This window comes from Scomber scombrus, chromosome 1 (genome assembly GCF_963691925.1).
Source record: "Scomber scombrus chromosome 1, fScoSco1.1, whole genome shotgun sequence".
Classification (NCBI taxonomy): domain Eukaryota; kingdom Metazoa; phylum Chordata; class Actinopteri; order Scombriformes; family Scombridae; genus Scomber; species Scomber scombrus.
Genome location: NC_084970.1, coordinates 11312034 through 11328220, shown reverse-complemented (window position 1 = coordinate 11328220; position 16187 = coordinate 11312034). Strand labels below are relative to the sequence as shown.

Sequence of the window (16187 nt, the reverse complement as noted above, 5' to 3'; positions counted from 1 at the left end):
CTGGACCCACATTACTATTTCTTTATGTGGATAGAAACTCTTTATCCATGGGGGAAATCTGCTTTTTTCTGATTAGGCCTTGGATCTAGGCAGAATACATCTGCTTGAGATGTGACAACATGAAATCCTCATGTTCAAGGGTGAGGATAATAAAGAAAATATTTTTTTTGTTATTTTGGAGGGGATATTTAGGCTATGAAAGCCAAAATACTAGGTTCTTACATTAGTGGCAATGGTGACAACACCTGCAGACGACACCTGCAGAGGCTGCCAAGGCTGTTCAGTGTAGACACTGCAGACTGGGTCTCTTCCCATGCTGTTGTCTATGGCAGAGCACTCTGCTGTGAGAAGCCAGACCAGGCCAGACTCGCCTCATCTAAAGTCACGGTACAGTGAGTACAGGCAGCCTAAGGCTTTCACAGTCCCGATACTCACAATTCATTCTTCGTGAGGTATTAAATTAATGTAAGAATACAAAGATACCCAAAGCAGAAAATGAATGTGATCTAAATGCCAGGGCCCTGTGTTGTGAGCCGGTTTGAGTAACAATGCTGGAGGAAGATGTTTGCTCAGTGCCAGCCTCATTAAATCCAGCAGCCCAGTCCCTTCAACTGGCCCATCAAGTTGAGAAAGAACTGAAAAAGGTCAGGAGGTGGGATGAAATGAAATTAGAAAGGGAAAAACTGTGCCGTTAACGCTGCCACGTTAGGGTATTGATTTAACTAATTGAAATGGCATCGAGGGAGAGGCACCAGATGGGTCTCCTCTGGCCTGAGGTGGGGTGCTGGCTGGCTCTGATAGGATCCCATCTGAGATGCACTGTCCCTAGGGTCCATGCTGATGCCTCCCTTCATTCCCCAGCCTTGTTCTCACGGTTATCTACAGCCAACACATTCTCTTGTTTCTGGTAATAGAATGTTTATGAAACACTCTTCGCATGGGTGAATTGAATAGCTTACTTGCAAAAACCTCTGAACAACAACTTGTTGTTTTTTTGCATTAAGCATATGCATATTTGGCTTTTTTTAATATACAGCAAATGATAGATTCAGATAGAACAAAAAACAGCAGCTGAGGGAAGAATAAAGCTTAAAAAGTGTGACTGAGATTAGGGTAACAGAAATAAAAAAAAATTTAAAAAAGTTTTGGCAGGATAAATACATTAAAAACTATTATGTAAGGTTTGTTGCAGCAGCCATGACTAACCAAACCATAAAACACAAGACCACCCTGGCAAAGTGCCTTCTCAGTGGCTGTGTGGGCGCATAGCTGTTCCTGTTTAAATTTCATGAAGCGCTTACAAAATTAGGACACTTTTTGTATGAGTTACTATGAAATAGCATGAAGCAAGGCTGCACTAAAGTAAGACAGAGATTGTGTTTGCTCTGTGGCTGAATATACACTCTCTTACTGTGCAGTTGCAATATTCAGCTTCACGGGGCATACATTTGTTGGTTTCTGTGAATTTCTGATCGCTCTGCTTTAATAATGTGCCTCCTATAAGTAGCACTGGACCTGGAGAGCAGTTTGGACTAGCTTTCTCAAATGAAATTTCATAAACATACACTAATGCACAGTATGCAGTAACAACACTGTCACTGGTCAGCATCATATTTCCCTGTCACTGTGTCCCCTGCAGTACCCTTACATTTTCGATTTCTACTCCCAAAGAAAATATGGAAATGTAAATCAAAGCCTGAATTTGTACTGACCCTGTCAGGATGAGACATTTTGTGAAAGATGAATCCAAGTTGTGATTATGGAGTCCTTTTCTCCCTGTGTCTTTGCTTTTATGATCTTACTAATCATATCCTGACTGCCCCCTGGCTGCCTGTGTCCTTCTGTCCTGGTGGTGCTCTGTGCTCTTTCCCAGCATGCACTGCCTGTAATTAAATAGGAGCCTGGTCCTCTTGACAGTGTCTATGGCTGCTTTCTCTGCCTGGCAGCCTCCTCATCCTCTCTCTCACTCACACACAGACCCTCCCTCTCTCCTTGCCTGGATGTCACACGAGGAACTGACTCTGGTCTCTGTCTCTCAAATGATTTAATTGGATGCAAACTCAGGAGTACAGACATCAATACGGAACTATATCTGCCATAAGGCAGAGCCATTAGTCAATACTTCGCCCTCCACATGCCGAAGGCTTTTGTCAGACCTAATTACCCAGTACTGTATTCAGTGGAGCTTCACCAGTAGGGGACTGGGACTCCTGTGGGATCTGGTTAGGATCACAGTTCACTCCCAGTGTATACAGCAGAGTTGGAAAGTTCACAAAAGCAAATATCACTCACTATTCACTTCCATTTAATGCTGACGGCTAAATGACTGCAGTCATGAAAGGTGCATATTCAGCTTTACTGGCTTCCTTGGTTTAGAGATATTAGTCCTTGAGAGGCTGGAGTAATGTGAATGTGTGCACTGGACATCAGATGACAGAAATTAATATAATCTCTCTCCTTTGTGGTGATGTAGATATCCACACTTGTTTTAAAAAAAATAAAAGAATGATGATGCACTGACATCTTATTTTCAACTACATAATAAAAGACAAAACGTATTGCACGCATCCAGCAACCTTGTTTCTAAATGGCCTGTATTTAGGTTACGGTCAGATTGATAGAGTTCAATATGGTATTTGCACACCTTTACTTAAAGCGTCACATATTAACTAGAGCAGTAGACCACTCAGGCAGTGTAACAATGTAAGACAGTGACATTAGTAATGATGACATTTTCGCTTTTGCCGACTAGTGAAACTTGCCACCAGCGTATGAAATTCATATGAGCTGATATAGTTATAGAATATGCGCTGTCAGTGTGAAACACTGCTGATTGAATGTAACCATGGTAGTTGCAAAAGTTAGTATTATAACTTTGTTGAAACTCTGACAGCCCAAAAAACTTTTTCGTCTTATTAAATTAGATTTGTGTGTAATTGCTTTTTAGTTCAATTTTGAAAATGAATTTGGAAACATTGGACACATCTACAAACTCTGTATGTATACTGTATGGAAGCTGAGTAATATTCACTAACCTTGTACATGTATGTGTCCCTCTAGGGTGCCTCGTCCAGCCTGGTGGTCAAATTTGCAGACACTGATAAAGAGAGGACCCTGCGCAGGATGCACCAGATGGCGGGGCAGCTCGGCATCTTCAGTCCCATGACCATCCAATTTGGGGCCTATGGCGCCTACTCTCATGCTGTAAGTCTCAGCCCGGCGGGGGAGGAGACGGTGAGCTTTAAAAAAGAAAACAAAAAACTTGTGTGATTTGAGGTTTGAAATCACTGTGTTTCCCACTCGGCATGTGACACCCCTGAGCAACTTCTTAATTGATTCACTTTATTAAACGGATGTTGGAGTCTACATTTACACATTAGCCTTAAAGAAAATGCTGCGCAGTGTTTTATATTTTGTCTTTTAATCCCTTCATTTGTCCAGGGAAGGTGCTTATCATGCATGCCCGGCGCTACACTGTTTAACTTTTATACAGTTGCAAGCATCCACTTCACATTCACTTACTATTCCCACATTTCCTGACTTGGTCTGTGCATTTTAACTGCCAACCAAGCCTGGCTCTTTAACATTCATCTACATACACATATTCCTTTACACTCAAACAGAGGTGCACGTCATTACCAAGAACCCACACCCGCTCACCCATTCACCTCCTACCCCTCTCCCTGCCAGCCCACCCCACCCCCATTTCATATTCACACATGAAAGTCACAGCCTGAGTTAGGAGTCTGTGAGATTTTGCACTCACACAGAAGCTAACAACTCACCCTGACAGAATCGCCCACTCTCACACAATCTCTGTACTAACTCTGCCACAGAGGCACCCTTTTTTCTCTATACATACACAGTCTATATAGATTTATGCATAATCTCCAGCATGCTAAACTCATCTCACCACATAGTCTTTATCTTGTTGCAGTATAATGAGCACAAGGCCAGAGCAGTGTTACAGTGGCTAGGAAGCAACGCTGCAGGGCAACACAGACACTCTGTTCAAGAACAAGGCATGGGCCAAGCAAACAGAGATGTGAGAGTAAACATGCTCTGGTCCTGCGGCTATTTCACCCTCCTTTCCTTTTCTGTCCTTCTCTCCATCCCTCCCGCCATTTGCCTCTCTCCCCACTGCTCTTTAATCCTACAGCAGATGATGCAACAGCAAGCAGCCCTGATGGCGGCAACACAAGGGTCCTACCTGAACCCCATGGCAGCCATTGCTGCCGCGCAAATGCAGCAAATGGCAGCTTTCAATGTCAACGGCCTGGTGGCTACTCCCATGACACCATCCTCAGGTATACACTAATAGGCACAAACATGCACGCTCTCCCTGGCACGGGTGCAGGAGCAGAGGCACATGCAGACACACACACATGAAGGACTTCTCTCTCTCCATTTCTCACTGCTGCCCTGGAACATTTTCATCATTAGCAAGAATTATAGAAGCAGTCGTAATATATTCATTCAAGGCCTTTCTGCTTTTGCCCTTGTTACATTTTTTAAGGTGTAGGTTTTAAGGTGGCCCATTTACTAGGTCGAAGCAGACATTGCCAGTGTTGAATTAAAGGAAGTGGAGGGTTGTGAGTGAGGCGTGATGTGAAGAGATGTACAACATTCCTTGACACTCATTGGCAGCCACATTATAGTCTCTCTCTCATCCTTTCTCTCATCATCTCTCTTGCTCTCCCTCTCTCTGTCAGTCGCTGTCTCCCTCTGTGTCTCTGTGACAGTGTGTGTTTTCTGGGAACAGAGCCAATCTGATGACTTTGGATGCAGAGTCCTTGGCTTACACAATATAAGAGCAAAGATTTGTGTGAGATAATCCCGGACCTCAGTCTGAACTATCTTTTCGGCCCTTGTCATGAGGAGCTTTGATGGCTTGAGACTAAGTAGGCAGGCCGCCTAAAGACAGGGTCATTGCAAATGTATTAAATAAAGTGGCCAGACGCAGTACCTGGCATTCATAATCCACAAGGCCTACATACACCAAGTAATGCCTATCAAACATAATCTTACATGACTTAAATGCCCTTCACCTGGATTAGAAAAATAATAACAATCCATCAACACAAAGGGCACTGACAAGGTGACAGAGTTGGAATATCACCCCAAGGAGGAAGGGCTGCTGTTAGAAGAAGGGATGCAGGCCCCATACATTATAGCATATATTGTAGCAGGTCAATACCTTGTAAATCACACTTACTGTATATAGCCCCAGTGACAAGAATGTACACTTAAACAACACATTATAATGAGGAAATATTCAGAGTATCAGAGTGCTGCTATTATGATTTTATAATGCAGTGGAGGATGAGTGCTCCTTCCCTTCTACCACCCACAAACCACAATCAGTGTGCTACCTTGACAGATTTTTTTGTAACTGTACCTATTGTTCAAGATGAGTTGGTATAAATTTGTACCTTAACTACATTGTATATTCACGGCAGGTCACAAGACAGGGATTTGCTCTCGCAAGGGTTCATTACGTGCCTGTTGCAGGACATTTTTGAGAGAATGTACCACTACAAAAATATACTTTTGTATTTTTTGAGTGTGTGAAGCATTCACCCTGCAGTTCATATAATGAGTCTGTATCTTTGCAGGCACCAGCACACCCCCGGGCATCTCGGCAACAGCCGTGCCCAGCATAGCCACCCCAATCGGGGTCAACGGATTCAGTGCCCTCCCGCCTCAAAGCAACGGGCAGCCCACCTCTGAGCCCATCTACACCAATGGTATCCATCCCTACCCAGGTGAGCCAATCAGGGTTTGCATAAAAGAAGCATGAAATATACTTTTAACATCCACTGTCACAAGACTGTTGCTTTGACCCCGACACCCCTGACTATTACTTATTACCACTTGTACTGACTAGATCTATGAAAGTTTCATAATTCTAGTGATTGTACTTGTGCTGAATAAGAACATCACCTAACTGCCACAATGCAAGTTCAACATGTCAGTAGTGACAAATTAAATTATATCACATGGCACTGTTCAAAAGTTGACAAGAGACCTTTTTACTTTACACTCTTGTGATGTCTTTCTCTGATTTGAAGTGAAATGTTTTAAGCTTGAGGGTCAATCAGCAGTGTCTTTGGCAGATTTCTGAGCAGCCATCCTCGGTATCATGATGAATCCATCAGTCCATTCTGGCTAATTTGATGTGTCTCAGCCTGTCTTTAGCTTCTTAATGTTGTCTGAGCCTGACTCCTGAAGAACTGACAGACACACACTCCCCACTTCTGCATTATGCAAAGACAGCTGCAATTGTAATGAACTACAAAGTGGTTTGTTTGGCATGTTGTTAATATTTGATGCAAGCATCTGGGGCGAACAGGCATTTTGAAGAACTGAGAGATATGACAACCCAAATTTTCTCCCACTCCCTGTGTGATCTTACCCCCCAATGGTGCTCTACAGCTTAGCCAATTTCTATCTCGCTCGTTTACGTTCTCTCTGTAACTGTCTTTGTGTCTGTGCTGACCACTATCCGTCCTCTCTTTGTCTGTCTCGTTTTCATTTCCACTTCGTCACCTCTCTTTTTCTGTGTCTCTTTTTCGTCTCTCTGCAGCACAGAGTCCAACGGTGACCGACCCTCTCCAGCAGGCTTATGCTGGCGTCCAACACTACGCAGGTGATCTGTCTCTCCTCTATCCTCTACTCTCTCACTTCCTCCATCTGTCCCTATCCCCTCTCCCCTCTCCCTCTCGGTTTGTCACATCAGTAGACAATATGACAGGTAGAGATAGCCGGACGACCAACCAATTTCCTCCCGGATTAGGCTACTTTACATTAGGATTGCAAAAGGATTTTCAGTTGACTTGATTATACACCCACACAAAAAAAATCCTAATTCCAAAAGTACACCGAGAGCTTAGGATCTGAACCTGCCATAGCCTCCTACATAAGAGATGACATAGACTTCTCATAACCGCTGCTCTCTGCCTGACATCAGTTCTCATTAACATGGTGTAAGTCTCTCTCTCTTTCTTTATGTGTCTGCTTAGTTGAACCGCACTCTGCTCCCCTTTTGCCATGCTCTTTGTGTAGTGATCCAGCAGCCAAATGAGCCTGGGCTCCCAGTCATAATGCAATTTATTTATGCAATGTCTAGAGGACGCAAATGAACAATGGAATAATAATTTGAGTTTTGTTGTGTCAAATATGAAAATGGAGATGTGAAAAATTTCACTCTGGTTCTCCCTTTGCAACAGCAGCCTACCCTGCCGCCTATGCGCCAATCAGCCAAGCGTTCCCCCAGCAACCAACCATCATTCCCCAGCAACAGAGGGAAGGTAAGAGCGAGCAAGCGCGCCCACCCAAGATAAAAGGTGATAATTGCCATGTTCCATTCTAATGTAGCTGCGCTGCTTTGAATTAGCGAGGGAGGGAAAAAGCTGGCTGGGGAAAATGTGAGAAAAAGGCTCCCCATTTAAAGAGAAGAACATTAGCAGTGAGATGGAAAGTTACTCTGTCATTATTCAAAAACTGCACTAATTCAAACTTGCAGCGCTGGACTGCTTAATCAGTCCATTACAATGTGTTTAAGTGGTTATAAATATTCATCAGATTAATTAGCTGCATGCATAATCATTTATTACCATTCCTAGTGTAGTGTTCGTTCTTATGCCACAGCATCAGATGTAATAAAGCATAGGATATACTGTGATGGTAAATCACTCTTTTTGACACCATTCGTCAGTCTCAATTATTCAACTATATGATTGTATGAGACAGCCTAGAGTGGCATGAATATTCAATATAGGAACTCTGAAATTGAGTGTTTCCAACATTGCCTTGAGGAAGAGTTCATTTTGTTTGCATTTTTTCGTGAGAGTGCATGCTGGGGTCACAGTGCAGAACTGTGTAGATAAAGTATAGAAACACACCAACTTATCTTCACATGTCAGCAGCTCACTCACTTTACATGCAGGCATAATTCCACAAGGTGGAAAAACATCTTATGTTAAAGATATCCCATTTCTCAATACTACCTTGGAGCATTTGAATCATTAGTAAGAATTATAGAAGTCATGCTAGCGCACACACACATGCACAGACACACACATACACACATAGCTATTCTTGGTTGAGCCAGTGGCCTGTCTGAGTACTGGCCTCCTCTGGGTTTTGGCTGCTCTCCCAGTCTGTCTCAGTCCACTGCCCCAGTCTGCAGCCCTGCCATTTAACAAGAAACACCTAAACCTGAATACACAGGCACAGTCAAGCCTCAGCTTCTACCTCCCACTGAAAGCAAACAGTTTCAACAATACATTTCATCAGTCTGTGTGTGCCTTTGTGTGTGTGTGTGTGTGTGTGTGTGTGTGTGTGTGTGTGTGTGTGTGTGTGTGTGTGTGTGTGTGTGTGTGTGTGTGTGTGTGTGTGTGTGTGTGTGTGTGTGTGTGTGTGTGTGTGTGTGTGTGTGTGATTTGGAAGAAAATCCGTCCGAATCCAAAAAATATATAATTTTGACCAGACAAATCTTAACTGTACACTTTGAAGAGATAAATCCTTTTCACTTCAGCTAAGCATCTAAGGAAAATCAATGCCTCAGTGATTGCCTGTGGTGATGACAAATTATGAAAACGAAAAAATAACATTTAGATGTCGTGTGAATGCAATATTGATACTGCTGTTTTTCATTCAAATTTCAAAACCCTTCTTATTTCTGCAGTCTAAATGATCAGTGAAAAATGTCACGAACAAAATGTTATCACTTGCATTATCAATGTTTTAAAAAGGTAATAATAGAATCAGCATTTCTGATTCATATTATAACACTTGTTATCTACCTGTCTGGTAGAAATAATGCAGCCACATCAACTTGTTAATATGCACTTTGTATTTTGCACTTTGCATCTTGGCACTTTTCCACGGTGAACCTGGCACATGTTTACAGCCATTTCCATATGAAAATCAGGATTCACTGGACCATATTTGACAAACCATGCAACTTTTTAAAGTGAGGAAAACCCCAGTGGATATTATAATAGCCTTTTGTTAAAAAGATAATAAACAGATACATTTGTCAAAACCTTTTATACCACACAGCTGGGACAGACATGCACATGACCATCACCAAAAAAAACAAGGGGTGTTATGTTTCTGGGGAGAAACAATCTATCAACTGTCCTTACACACGCGTTGCAGACATTTCTATCCCCCTAACAACCACTTCTTTTCAAAGCAAACCTAAACAGATAGAACTGAGATTTAACCTATAACAGCTGGAGAAAAAAACCCCATTCTGTCAACCTGTGTGTGTGTGTGTGTGTGTGTGTGTGTGTGTGTGTGTGTGTGTGTGTGTGTGTGTGTGTGTGTGTGTGTGTGTGTGTGTGTGTGTGTGTGTGTGTGTGTGTGTATGTGTGTGTGTGTCCTGTATCTCATCAAGGCAGCACTACAGCGGGCCACCACTGCAGCCCTCTTATCAGCCTTCTCACCAGCTCCAGTCTCATCTCGTCATGCTATCACCCTGAGCAATGAGACAGGAGAGAATGCCAGTCAGGCAACCAGCTGCAAGCATACTGTCCTCTAGTCCATCACATCTCTCTCTCTCTCTTTCTCTCTCTCTCTCTCTCTCTGTGTCCATGATTCGCTCTCTGTTTCTCTCTCTCTCTCCCCAGTTCATTCCTTCCTTTATCCAGATTGGCCAGTACAATATGTGGCGGCTAGGTGGATGAGTGTGGAGGGATGGAGAGAGATTGGGGGACAGTCCTACTGTCACACAGTAATTGGGGCAAAATCTTGGCTTATGTCTTAATGTGTGCTCTGCCTCATCCTTCTCCTCTCTTTCTCTCTATTCCTCTGAGTCTCAGTCTTTCTTAATATAACCGTCTCAATCTTTCACTTTCAATCAACCTCTCTGTGTCTTTTCTTCGTCTTGTCGTCTCTGTTTTTATCACAGGCTGTTTTTCTGTTTTACTTCTATCTCTGCTGCTTCTCTGTGGCTGTTTACATGTACACACAGCTATTGCAAACACACTGTGACAGGGTATTTCGGGGGCTTCAAATGGAAACCTCAAAAAGAGCTGACAAAAAGGACACGTGTGACCTAATCACACTCTACAAAATGGGATTAAGGTGTATGCGCTCCACATATTACACAACAATTAGGTTCAGCACAACTAATATTTGTGCCACTTGTAATATAATCAGTAGAGTACGGTGTTTACATGGCTCCTGGCTACCCAAATTGTTGTCTTAATTGCATCATAGTCATTTTTTCACCCATTTTATATCGGACAGTCTCTCTCTCTCTAGGCATCTCCTGTTTATGCCCCCATGTAACCTTCCTGTTGTCTTTCTCTCATCACCAGGGCCAGAAGGTTGCAACCTGTTTATTTATCACCTGCCCCAGGAGTTCGGAGATGCAGAGCTCATGCAAATGTTCCTGCCTTTTGGCAACGTCATCTCTGCAAAAGTCTTTGTGGACCGGGCGACCAATCAGAGCAAATGTTTTGGTGAGTCTAAAAACAACACTGAAGGAAAAAAAAAAAAAAAAATCCATTAGAAATGACGAAGTTCCATGGTGGCTGTGTTTGGAAATCTTATCATGCCTCTTGTTGCTATCCTGCAATTAGTGTTTGCATTTGCTTTTATTCCCAGTGTCTATCCTAATCAAGCTGCAATTAACATTTTAAAGGTGGCGTTACATGCCACTGAGCAAGGGGACGAGGAGGGAGATAGAGGAGCGATGCACACATGCTCCCTGGCTTCATCGCACAGGCATATCTAACAAGATGGTGGTAATGGAAAGAGGAGAGGGCGGGGCGGGGAGGTGGATGCTCTAATCACCTAAAATCACACAGGCCAAACCCACAGTGAATCTTTTCATCTTGCTACTGACCCAGACATCTTTCAACAATTGCCATTTGCTCCACACATCTCTTCATCACCCTCTTTATGACACCCTTCTTAACACAATCAGTATCCATGTCCTCCTCTCTGCCATTCCGAACCTCCTTTACCCAAGAGAAAAGCATTTTCCCAGACCCCCCTCCCTTCTCCACCCAATCGTCCAGCCGGGCAACCCAGCAGCGTCCCGCCACCCCTCCCCTTCTCTTCTCTCGCCTCCCACACAGCAAACCAGTTCATCAGGGTGGAGGCGGTGCAGGTGGAATCCATGGGCTTAAAGAGATAATAATAGACTGGTGTGGGCCTTGCTGTTGATTCAGTTGGACAGCAGCACCCAAGAGACAGGCAGAGAGAGAGAGAGAAAGACTCCCAGCATTGGCTTTCTTTCAGTTCCTCTTCAACATGGCATGTCTATGAGGCATTCTCTTTCTCTCTCCCCTCATCTGTCTGTCTCTGTCCATCTCAGGACAGTCCCTCTCTCTCTCTTTTTCTCCCTCTCCCTATATATGCTCTCCTCTAAACATATGCCTCCCGCTATCACTATCCGTCAATCAACAAGGGGCAAGGACAAAGGGGTGGTGACCTCATCAGTCTCACCGGCTTATTTTCCACGGCTAGTAATTAAGATCTTGGCTGAAAAACAGCAATTTAACCCGTGATTCTTTTGTTGGCATTTCTCCCTCCTTTTTATAGCAGAAGCCCCAGGGCTCTTTTGTAAGACATTAACAAATTAGGCAGAAAATGCTGTGCATTAAGGAGGATAAGTTATTAGGCCTTCAAGAACTTGGAACACTTCATCTTAAAAATGTGTGAGTTTAGCCTTGATGATGTGGTTAATGGGCATTGCAGACACATGAACAAGTGTAGATAGACTATATGAATATGTACAGAAAGTATACAGGTGTAGAAAATGAATAGATGGAAGAACCTAACAAAATGTAGAAATACTGGTGTGAAGACAGTCACTTTTCTGATATTTAATAACAGTAAACAGACAGGACAAGGCCTTATTTGAACCAAGATGAAGCAGAAGATTATAACTTTCCACACTATTCATTGAAAAGCAAAACAGTGTATTCTAATTTAGATAATCCTCTTTTTTCCATTTTTCTTTTGATAGCTAAAATTTCAAAAACATTCATCATCTGAAATACAGCCAACAATATGTAAAAATGTCAGGTTTGAGTCTAAGTCACCCTACCATAGCATTATGTTTAGTCTGTTTGAGAGAGACCCATTGATGAGGTTCAAAATGCAGAGCAGTTTCATTTTATTTTCATGTCTTTGTGGAATTCCTTTTCAATGTGTGTGTGGTTTAAACAGTGCAGAGAGAGAACAAGATTATTAACATCAAATCAATTCTCAGCAGAAATTGTGTGCGATAAGGATAAATCAAATATTTAATAAGGAAATTCACTTACAGGACGCACACAATATGGCTGAGATCAAAAAGGAAGAACAAAGGGAGGAAGGCAGTATATATAGCCTCTTGTTAAGGTGAAGTGATCACACCTGAGGGAGCGAGTGCCTTTCCCAGCAGGAGTGCTTGTGCTATGCACCCTATCCCAGGTGTAATCATAAAACTCCTGGAAGGGGACTTTTTGACATTTAGTTTCAACTTTTAACAGAGTTACAACAGAAACATCTATGTGTACACAGCCTGATTTCCCTGCAGCACAGGTGAAGTATGTTTTGGGGATTTTGAGTAGATATAATAAGACATCACTCTTTGAGATGGAGTGTTTACAGGGAAGCTTGAAAATTAGAATATGATGAAAAGGTCAATGGAGGAGCACTTAAGCATATTCTTATAAAATATATATTTCTGTAGCAGGATTTGGAGGATGCATGCATCACTGTCAATTCAGACAGATATTTATTTAGTTAAGTGTATTACTTGCACTGTGATAACATAATAAAGACATAGTGTGATATTAAACACATGATCAAAAATCCAGGGGATTTATAAAACATGTCAGCTCAGAGCAATTTTAAAAAAAGATGACAAGAAAGCAGAACTGATATGAGTGTTAATTTAAAACAATGTAGTCTGGAATAATGCATCTTTGTATTACATTACATAAAACAACAGACAATACATATATTAGCACCGCCTGTATTATTTGTTAATAATTCTTCACTGAAATGGATGAGTCACTGAAACATATATAACACTGAACCGTGATCAAAAGTGTGAAACTCATAGACACTCACTGCTGAGGAGCTATATGGCTGTGTTTAATTTAACCTGGGACTCTGGATACGACACTCTTAATCCTCTACGTTTAGTAACTCAATATTGACTTTTAAAGTGATCAAAGCTTACATTGTTGAGTGGAATTAGCTGGATTTAGCTAGAAAATTAATTTCAAAAGGTCTTCCGAGAATGGAATGACACATGCTCAAACCTAAAATAGAAAGCTCTCTGCTTTTTAGATATGGTGAAAAAATACACACACGAGAGAGATGCAATTTACCTAAAGGGCTTCTAAAAAGAGGAGACACTTTTCTCTGCTGTTTTTTTTTTTTTTTTTTTTTTAGTTGTTTAGCTCTGTTTGTTCTTCCCACTTTTAAGTCAGTGAAAGTTTTACAGTTACTCCATGGAGTCACCTTACTCAGGGTGTATTTAACACTTTGAAGTAGTCTTTAACAACCACGCAACAGCCATATCTGTTCTATAAAAGGATAAACAAATCTCACATCAACACATAAGATAATGATTACAAAATACATCTAATATATATAACTACAATGACTTTGGGCTCATGAGCAGCTTTTTTTGTATCACCTGGAGGTTGACTTACTCTTTTAAAAAGGGAGTTGAGTGGAAGTTATTGCAGAGCAGCGGCTATTATTTTTCATCCTAAGAGGGTATTTCAAACCAGGACCTCACCTCTAGACTACAGCCATCCCTGCATTTATGCAGAAAATGGTTTTCATAGTGTCACACAGCATCACCACGTCTCTTTTTTAAGTCACCTGACTGTGGAAAATGTAAGCTGCAGCATTCTGAGCTGCTCAACCCAGTCTTTGGTTTGTATTTTCCCTATTGTCACCTAATAATTTTGCAACTTTATGTTTTTATTAAAAAATGCTTGACATTGCAGTGCATACAGACACACTGTTCATATGGATGGCTGCAGTGAGAGCAATACCTCAAACACTAGAAGTGCTTGTGGTATCGAGTTGCACAGAACCACACGCTCAGTGCTGCATCAAAGATATGAAACATCAGCCGGTTACTTTGTCTGTTGAAAACAGCCACGACTGGAAACATGTTCAGATATCTAACTGTTCAGGCAGATTTATTTTAATGTGCAGGGATTCAAGTGCTGAGAGTTTGCAGTTCACTCTTTGTCCTCTTCCTCTGTACTTTGACCCCCCCCCCTCCTATTACCTTTTTGGCATGAGGATGTAAATGTGAGGCATGGAGATTCATTAAAGCCAGGGAGTGTGTGTGTGTGTGTGTGTGTGTGTGTGTGTGTGTGTGTGTGTGTGTGTGTGTGTGTGTGTGTGTGTGTGTGTGTGTGTGTGTGTGTGTGTGTGTTGTGGGATTGGGTGGGGGATCACTGCCAACTGACAGGCCCTTCCCTGCTCAGTTTGTTTAAAGGGTTTGTAAAAGCAGGAGCCTTATCTCCCCCGTACTGACAAAAGCCCGCCCTTTCCCCCAAATTAAATTGGACCCATAGCGGTGTGATCAAATCAGCTGGCAGGCGGAAAATTCGGGCCGTCAATCACAGAGGTGTCTGATAAGAGCAGGCAAGGAGTCCCGGTGTAGAAAGCTGTGGGCTCATTCTGCCTCGACACCCAGGTGATAACTCAGAGCAGCAGGCACCTCCGTCCTACACACCTTGCTCCTAGCATCTCGTCACGACCCCCATGCCCTTTACTCTTTACTTATATAGATGCTCAGTCACACACATACATGAAAAAACACACACAGGCACACACACACACACACACACACACACACACACACACACACACACACACACACACATAAATGCAGCACTGTCACTCTCATAGGGCTCTAACACTCGGGTAACATTTACAGACACTGCTTTGCTGTAAAAACCCACACATGACATGAGACTCCTTTTTCTCTCTAATCTTTGAACACCTTTTCATGTTTTGTTTTTTTTGTTCTCTGCTCTGCTCAAGTTAAACTCACGGTTTCTAACAGCTCTTCTTCTTTTGATTTCTAATATCTGTGTTATTAGGCTTTGTGGTATTTTATGTAATCTTTTTAATTCCGAGATTTTCAATTAATCTGCTGAAAAGGAAAAACAAAGACCTATTGTTGTGTCATTGTTGAGAGTTAAAAAGGGTCTTCTTTCTCACTCTATGTTCTTTCATCTCGCCTCCTCTTGTCTCTTTCCCTCTCACTCTCTTCCTGTTTCTCTCTCATCTCTCCTCATTCTTCTCCTTTCCTGTTATTCCTTTTCTCCATTTTCCCTATTCCCTTCCCCACCACTCGCTCACTCTCTCTCGCTCTCTCTCTCTCTCTCCCGCTCTGTGTTCTTGTCTCAGGCTTTGTGAGTTTTGATAACCCGTCCAGTGCTCAAGCCGCTATCCAGGCCATGAACGGCTTTCAGATAGGCATGAAGAGGCTGAAAGTGCAGCTAAAGCGGCCAAAGGATGCCAACCGACCTTACTGACTCGTCTGCTGTCCATACCCAGGTATAGTAACACCCATACCACAACACACAGTGCCATACCGTGCCTGCTCTTAAACCAAACTGTCCACTTGTCATATTATAAATGACATCATATGATTATTAATACTGAAGCGTCAGTGTATAATTCCCAACCTAGTGGTCAGGCCCTTCCAAAAAGTCACCAGTTAAATCTGAGAGGTCATGAGATGATTAATGGGAGAAAAATTCAGAAACACCGATCTGTTTTGAGTTTTTGGATTATTTTCATACCTTTGACTTTTGGTGGTAATATGTCAAACCATGTGAGAAGCTGGAGGAAAAAATCACTGGTTTCATCTTTAACAATGTGTTTAAAAGCTTTGTATATTATCCATTGTGTCAATCTAATGGATTGAAGGTATGATGTAGCATAAAATGGAAATAATCAAGTAAGTATTGAGGTACTTGAGTAGTACTTAACGACAGTACTTGAAAAAATGTACTTGGTTACTTTCCCCCACTGCATTTTTTTTGTGTGGGCTACAATACAATGAGGTAGGCAAAAATGCACCAACTTTTCAGCTATCCCTGAATGCCTGTAAGTAATAGAAACCCATCACTCATTATTTGTCTACAAAAGACCTATGATGACAATTTATATCACCTTCAATAAGACTAACT

General features: G+C 42.1%; 1 protein-coding gene across 15 annotated transcripts in view; it reads left to right on the top strand.

Moving 5' to 3' along the window:
* Positions 1-15527, top strand: part of celf6 (CUGBP Elav-like family member 6) — a 141848-nt gene extending 126321 nt beyond the window's left edge. For 2 of the 15 annotated variants that reach the window (XM_062420468.1, XM_062420452.1), the window contains 7 exons: positions 3061-3204; positions 4163-4307; positions 5616-5765; positions 6587-6649; positions 7230-7310; positions 10332-10475; positions 15400-15527. In XM_062420468.1, coding sequence (XP_062276452.1) covers positions 3061-3204; positions 4163-4307; positions 5616-5765; positions 6587-6649; positions 7230-7310; positions 10332-10475; positions 15400-15527 — 855 coding nt within the window. Of the gene's footprint in view, positions 1-3060; positions 3205-4159; positions 4308-5615; positions 5766-6586; positions 6650-7131; positions 7135-7229; positions 7347-10331; positions 10476-15399 lie in introns of all 15 variants that reach the window. The other 13 variants (XM_062420439.1, XM_062420428.1, XM_062420507.1 and 10 more) reach the window with 12 other exon arrangements.
* The last annotated feature ends 660 nt before the right edge of the window (positions 15528-16187 follow it).